Source organism: Mya arenaria, chromosome 7 (genome assembly GCF_026914265.1).
Source record: "Mya arenaria isolate MELC-2E11 chromosome 7, ASM2691426v1".
Lineage (NCBI taxonomy): Eukaryota > Metazoa > Mollusca > Bivalvia > Myida > Myidae > Mya > Mya arenaria.
Window position 1 is genome coordinate 69,913,511 of NC_069128.1, and position 7,692 is coordinate 69,921,202.

At 32.9% G+C, this 7,692-nt stretch overlaps 1 protein-coding gene across 1 annotated transcript; it reads right to left on the reverse strand.

The window, feature by feature from the left end:
• Positions 1–2,809: 2,809 nt before the first annotated feature.
• On the reverse strand, positions 2,810–5,715 carry LOC128241404 (uncharacterized). Its single transcript, XM_052958318.1, has 3 exons — positions 5,384–5,715; positions 4,434–4,601; positions 2,810–4,167 (listed from the first exon to the last, which is right to left on the reverse strand). Exons 1-3 carry the CDS (start codon positions 5,673–5,675, stop codon positions 3,746–3,748), a joined length of 882 nt encoding a protein of 293 aa, XP_052814278.1. The 5' UTR covers positions 5,676–5,715; the 3' UTR covers positions 2,810–3,745.
• Positions 5,716–7,692: the final 1,977 nt, after the last annotated feature.

Genomic DNA, 7,692 nt, shown 5'->3' on the forward strand with positions numbered 1-7,692 from the left:
CAAACAAATTGCAGACGAAAACAACTGCAAGAAGATAAATAAAATGTTATATCATCGTTCAAATGTATTTTGTTTTATTTGTCCTTGTAATACGTAAAACGAACTTCCCGGAAAATTCGCACAACAATTTACAGATTTACTGATTTATTTTACCCCACCAACGCCTCAAAAATTGTGAAAAAACTAACGTGGTCCTCACCATTTACTTGAAATCGACCTGTCTTCAAAGGAAACAGACTGGTCTCTGACAGTAAGATGACTGAATATCCATGTATCATGAAACACACTCTTAAACTAAGAAAAATGTTTCATATCCAATGATTATCCGCAATTGTTTTGCCAACACATTTGACCTTTCAAATTTTCATTCAATAAATGGCTGCGTTATTTGGTTATGTATTCATATCACGCTTAAAATAAAAAAGTTTTCGTTATGTTTTGGAACATAGATGCGCTTATACAACTTCATTGATATCTGTTCATAAAATCTTTGCACTGAAAACGAGCGAATAATAAACTATAAAAAAGAATATCAGATAACATTTTCTCAACAAACCGGAAAAAAAAAATTGAGCGCTATAATTTTGCGTGAGGAATGTCCCATGGGTAGCTGCGTAAATAACACCTTTTTAAAAAAAAATGGGGTAATTAGGAAAATATATTAAAATTCTATAAAACTCGGGAAATAAGCTTCGTCACTCGTGAAAATATGTTTTTCTATGACACTCGTGAAAAAAATACGATCTTACACTGAAATAAACAAATATCCTTTATACCCTTCTTTAGATGAAGATGTTCCTAGCTCACCATCATATGGTGTTTTTATTGCACAGTTGATGATACGATTCGTTAGAGAACCATAAACTTATGACGGAAACACTTCTAAAACAGGGTTTCATATATCATTAAGGAAAACATTCTCTAAATTTATAAATGGTCATTCTAATATTATATTAAAGTACAATATTAGTCTTAAGTCGCTGATTGCTATTAGTATTGCTCATCCCGATTTTGATGGTGATATTTTAAAGAAAAATCGTAAATTTGAAATGTTTTCAGCAACTAGTTGGGCAGATAGACTCATTGAATTGCTTGGAGTTTATTTCAACAGTGGATACTTGCCTTCTTCTTTTTAATGATGAATTCCTCATAGAAAATGTAAGGTTAAATATGGCCTCCTTACATAACTAAACTTTCAGTGCTTTGATTTTATAAAAATTTTGGAGATTCATTTAATCTTTAAAACCGCTTTTTTTCTGCAGGCTAGGGATGCTCCAGCATGTGACCTCTTTTTCTTGTAAATGTTTACTTAGATACTTAGATACTTGGAAAAAAAATCAGGAAATACATGTCGTTTTTCTTTTTTAATAATATTTTCTTTGTTCCCCCCCCGCCCCCAGTTTTAGTACAGTGATCCTTTTATTATGAAACTCTAAGATCACACATTTTTAAACGTTTTATTTCCTAAGGGAGACTGTTTGTGATGCTTATAGTTTTAAAAAGTAACTGCATCATTTCTTTAAAACGTTTGCATTAGGTATTCTAATTTGTATTCCGTCGTCTGCAGATAATGTGGGGATCCATAAACATTAAAGCACTTGGGGTTTACCTATTAGTTAATTGTTATTTATTTTACTATTAAGTTTTCTCAAGTTAATGCATACTTTGTAAAGGTAACTTGATTCACCTTTTGCATTTTTACTTTATTAAGGATTGTTGGGATAAGTGTGAGGTTGTGCACGCAAACTGGTTGAAACCGCCAGTAAATTTATTTTACTGACCGTTCCAAGGCGGTACCTAACAAAACACACCTAGTGTTTATATAATATGTATGCACTGTGTTGTTTGTGGAGTGGTGAGAAATTGTTATTGTTATCGTATCGTTGGGAGTCGTTGATCCTTGTGTCGTTGTTCTTTTGAACCTACATTTATTTATTAACGTCATGTTTTAATGTGTATCTAATAAGGGTGTATTATGTTGTGCCCTATGACTACTTAGTGTGTCCCTGTATGTTATATTGTATTATTATCTAGTGTAATATATATCTATAAAAGTTCGCATGTACGCTAAAATCTCGCGTGTTCGAATACAACTAGAGGAACATTGGTTTCCTCTCAAAATGAGCAACAGTGCATGTGTTGATCCAAAAAGGGGTATGAAGAACGATTCATAGAAGAAATCCTATAGCTTTCTTCACAGTTGAGCAAATATTACTTGGTTTTATCAATAAATTAAGACTGCTTTTAAAACCAAGTACGGTTTGAACAACCTTTTTCCTTTTACAAAGAAATATGAAGTTTTTGAATTTCGAATAAGTAAATCATAACTTAACATTCTTATTTCCAGATCCAAGTAGTACTATTAAAGGTAATGCTGGGATCAGCATTGATCAGTTTTTGTATAATATAAAATAGCAAAGGTTGTATTTTATGAAAATCCAACAATAAATGTATAAAAATAAAATCATACCATTTTTCATAATACTGTGGTCAAACAGTAGTACAATCGTCAGAACACACATCATTGGAGTACTCCATTCATTGGTTTATATTTAAGAAAGCTTAGGTGTCGCACTTCAGTAACGTGCTACTGTGCCTGAGGAAACGGGCTTTCATCTAGCGGGCTATTAATGAAACGAGCTACTGAGGAAAAGGGTCTAGACCAAGCAGGTAAGTGGCCAAGCAGATTTCTGAGCAAGCGGGTTAGTGTAAGATAGTGTATAGCATGTAAATTTGAAAGTGAAAATTAAAGATTGCATTATGAAAAAGTCTGAGAAAAACAAATAGGCAAAATAATGTGAAGTCTGAATACATACTATTACCTATTTACTATTAATGACGAACAGAACAGAAACAAAAACAGAACAAAACGTATGTTTGAACGGTTTAGAACACCTACCCTTCAATAGCAAAGCTTTGCACTTCACCATCTGTGCTTCATTGAATTTTATCAAAAAGTTATACAGTAAGGTTAATTGATACATTTGACCAATAAGGGAAATAATTATTGTATGAAATGTTAACAAAGGTATTTCCATATTTCAGTGTTTGCATTTATAGTGATTATTCTAGAATGCATACACATTTGTTCTATCTAATTTTGTCTCGACGAATCGTGATATAAAGGTATTATATTCATAAAATACAGTGTCGTTAGAGAGTTTATCTCTAAGGTTCAGAGTCATATGAATTGGGTAAATATTTTACTTAATTCAATAATATTTGTGTTTGGGATTTCGCATACCCCGGTACCCTTTAATTACGATGCACTCGAAGGATGTCCCATATTTTCGATATAATACTCTTATAACAATATAGATGTATTGACATAAAACATCATAAAAATGGCACAAATCAGCCTATACAAAATATTTGAGTTTTTCAAGATCAACCCTCCTTTTTATCCACCATCACCTTTAATTTATTTTAAAAAATACTATTGCTGCCATGCTACTTTTCTGTGTATTATGTTGATATTGTTATAATAGAGTGTTATAGATAAAGGTATAGATACGTTCTGATCAGTGCTTAAAATCAAACATAAGTTCAACATTGTATACATATTCTACACACTTTCTCAAACTTATTAATTTAGCATTATGCGACAAATCGTTTGTCTTATACATACAAACATACATAAGTACATAAATAAACTAGTGTATTCCATGTAGCAATCAGTCCAATGGCATTGAATAACATCAAGTCCATTCAGGAGATAAACGTTGCAACCTCGTGATATCTGTTACTAACCAATTTGGTATCCAGAAAAAAAGGTGCTAAAGTCTTGACTTCCCTCAATAAATTTACCACTATCATCTGCAACTACATACACGGTGTCCTCCTTAACTAATTCAAGCACTGTTGTTCCCGAAGCAGTGTCAAACTCATCGCTCTTATCATGCATATCGGGATACACGTTCATTACAAATACTTCTCCTTTCTTGATGCTAAAACGTCCTTCAAAACCATAACCTGGATGTCCGTATTGTCTTACAGTCAGGGAAAACACAAACAAGCCGTCGGTTGGGGCTGTAAAAACTCCAGTTGATGGATCATACCCACCGCCGACATTGGTTATCACGTCATTAAACACTAAAGGAGTGTTAGCTGTCGTTTTTCTAATATCGTCGCTAAGGCTAGCATAAAAAGCGATCTTTTCAGGTTGACCTGAATTGAAATAAACAAGGAATAAACGAAAATGATTGATTCAAACATCTGGCTTTGGGTGAAGGCTGGTATCGGTAAAATAATGAAATATAAAGCGTGTTAACAATTAAAATACACATTATGTTTTATTTTCATTATTCAACTTATTAAGTTGGGCTTCTCTAAACTTAAGCATATCTCGCTCACATGTACTTCATTGTGATCATATTTTATTTCTTATATATTCAAAATAAATGTTCATATTATCAGTTAAGAACCATTATTACCATTACATTCCCTAACTTCACAGATTTTCCATTCCTGGTCGTTTCCCACGCACTGTCGACCGAACTTCATAGGGGCTGGGTTGTCACATGACCGTGATCTCGTTACCATGGAAACGCCACACGTAACAGGACACGTATTCCACGACGACCAATCCGACCATCCGCCGTCTGTGTGAAATTAACGTTACTTATTAAAGGTTAAAATGGTGTGTTTATGCCCTTCCCTACTCAGTGAGCCAGATCCCGGTGATACGTTCACTTATGGTACCAACATAAAAATCATAATATCATGATACGTCTGGCAATAACAGTAAACGCAACACTATTCGGAACATATTTTATCTTAGGACCATGAATTGCAATGGGGTAGCTATAAATAGTATTAAAATTAAAATGATTACACAGACACAGAAAAGCTCTTGTGATTAACAGGGCATATCTTTGAGATGTTCCATATATCATCGCAACTGCATTTAAATCTTCGTCAACATACACATAAGTGTTATTAAGTGTAAAATAGATGTTGTAAAAGTATAAACATAATGAGAAGAATGTCGAATGATAAACGCGAAAATAATGTATCTGCTTTTTTAATTGACGTCACTAAATACATTTTTGTTTATATCGTAAACAATATTTTTTCCAGGCAATGGCAACACCTAATGCCATCCAGTTTGTACTACGATTAATCATAAAATAAATCATTTTAAACCTTAACAGACAGGACATCATAATGTGGTACCCCGCCTGCTGAAAACGGGATAAAATCTTAAATTGATCATAACGTGTACAATCCTAATGATTCGCGATATCGTCCCGGCATCCTGAGTAATTAAGATTTTACACAATATGTTCTAAAAAGTGAATCTAAAATCGGGAGTATTTTATTTGTAATAGACCTTTATCAATGAACGTATAGCTGTTATTGTAATAAAAAGAAAACATGTTACCTGTTATGTTTGCAACATATTTCTGAATGAAATCATTTAAATCCATCGAGAGATCTTCTTTCGTCGTTTGGATACTATTACGAACATCAGTTTTTATATCGCCCACTGTAGCATCATTCAAGTCCATTCTTTTAGCAGACTCTTCTAGTTTAATTTCAGCTCTAACCATTTTCTCAATCATTTTCTCATCGTAATCAAACCTGGAATAGCATTTTGGTTCTTCAGCAATAGCCTTGTTTGATAACAGGATATAGAGTAAAAATATTGCAATTCGTAATATCGTAGTATCCATAATGTTAAGGACTTCAGATTAATTGCAAGACTGCTGCTCCACAAAGAAATCAACTTCCTTATTTATATTAAACATGCTCCGTGTGTTGTTTTTTTACTGTAGAGCCAAGGTTTTTAGATATGATATACTTTATTAACCAATACTGATCTATGAGATGTAAAGATAAGAGATTCATAAGGGAGATAGAAAACGATTTTTTTTTTAATTCTCATGCCAAATAAACGTGATTACCCATACTGCAGGAACACTGTTTTTAAAACGGTTTTTCCAAAATGACATTATATTTAAATACAAGCTCGCGTTTTATCTGATAATATACAAAACAACTACATTGTAAACCATTTTAAGGCTCACTATAGAACCATATTACGGCGTATGTTCAACCGAGTGAACACATAAACAAGATGTGTTTCTTTTTACGCGGTCTAGCAAAACCAAAGACTTTTTGAACATTTTTTATGCAGCCGGGTTCGTGAATGATCAAAATGAACTGTTAGGGTGAAATATATTTATATATGCCCTTATTTTCTACTTAAATAATACCAGCCTATCTATATATTTCCAAAATTATTGGTTTTACAGTAAATCGAAAACAACAGATGCGATGCCTTTGACGTCATTTATCCACGTCAAACAATTTGAAAGTCAATGTATTTGATTGAAGGGCATCTGCGCTTTAAATCTAGCAGAACGAAGATCTGTTTTTAATGCATGGCATTTGTGCTTTCAATCTCCGATGTGCGTTTTGTTGTATTGCCAAAAAGCTAGAGATATTGTAGACTGGCTATTGAGAAGTAAATCATTTATTGAAGAAATGCAGCGAAAATAAGATGATTGTGAAACATTGCTTGTTTGTGTACGTGTGAAATACGTTTTGATTGTAACGGAATCTATGCATGTATGCGTTGTAAAAGAACAATGCGTATTGACGACATCCAGGACACATACTAAATATGTGATTTAAGTCATAAATATAAATACCATAAATACCATTAATAGTCTCTTGTAAGGGGTATTGTAATAACGACCATAAATTCACCAGCAGCAAATTGTATAACATTGGTAAATAATAACCTCGGTAAGTAACACCACCGGTAAATGCCGTGGTAATATTACTATGGCGGTAAATACGTTGTATAAAATAAATTACCAAGGCGGTAAATATACCAGGCTAAAATTTACCTAAATGTCCTATAATGCAATAAAGTGACGTCATTTTCCCGCACAGCTGTCAGATTGGGGGTATCTTTTTTATAAAAAAAAATGAACAACCACACTCCATTTTTATAAAAAGAAAATTCTAAAAGGCAGATTTAATGACAGGGTTCATTAAATCGGTCCAACAAGTTACATGGGAAATATTCAACAAAACAGTACAAAGTATTTATTAGCTACTACCTTGGCTGATCAATATAACACATGCAACACTTCAAGGGGTAGGTTTATTCTGAATTCAGGGGTGTTACTCTTTAATTCATACAAAATGGTCAACATATACCGCAGGAAATTGCGAAAATTATTGCAATTATATACAAGTCATAATGACACAATATTTCTGAATAATTTAAAAACAGAAATTAACTGACAAGAAATTATACTTGCTTACACAAAATATAAAAAATAATTTTGAACAAAATTTAATGGCGTTTTTCTCACGCTAACACCTTAAGGAATTTAAAGTATGTTTCAACTTGCCATAGAAATGATGCACTGAGTTTCATAGAATTGATTCTCATTAAAGTGATTAATAATTCATATCTTTAAAAGCTTGGTGTCCATTGTTATATTTCAAACTTAATTATTGCTGAAATTAAGAATAAATGTAAGCAAACACCACCTATTGGAGGAGGGTAAATATTACCGCGGAAAATAGCTTGGTAAAAAATTAATTTTGTTTTATACAATTGCTAACCGCCAAATTAACGCCGGTAAAATATTACCCTGGGTAAATCTGTTCATACTATTGGCTGCAGGTGTTAAATACGTGTTAATCAGAGTCGCGGGCCTACTTGTACAC

Bases quoted from the DNA above. Each gene is read 5' to 3' on its own strand.
- LOC128241404 (XM_052958318.1), bottom strand. From the start codon at position 5,675: ATGGATACTACGATATTACGAATTGCAATATTTTTACTCTATATCCTG. The intron at 4,602-5,383 runs GTAACATGTTTT...AATTTCACACAG, and splicing joins ATATGTTGCAAACATAACAG to ACGGCGGATGGTCGGATTGG. The intron at 4,168-4,433 runs GTAATAATGGTT...ATTTCAATTCAG, and splicing joins TGAAGTTAGGGAATGTAATG to GTCAACCTGAAAAGATCGCT.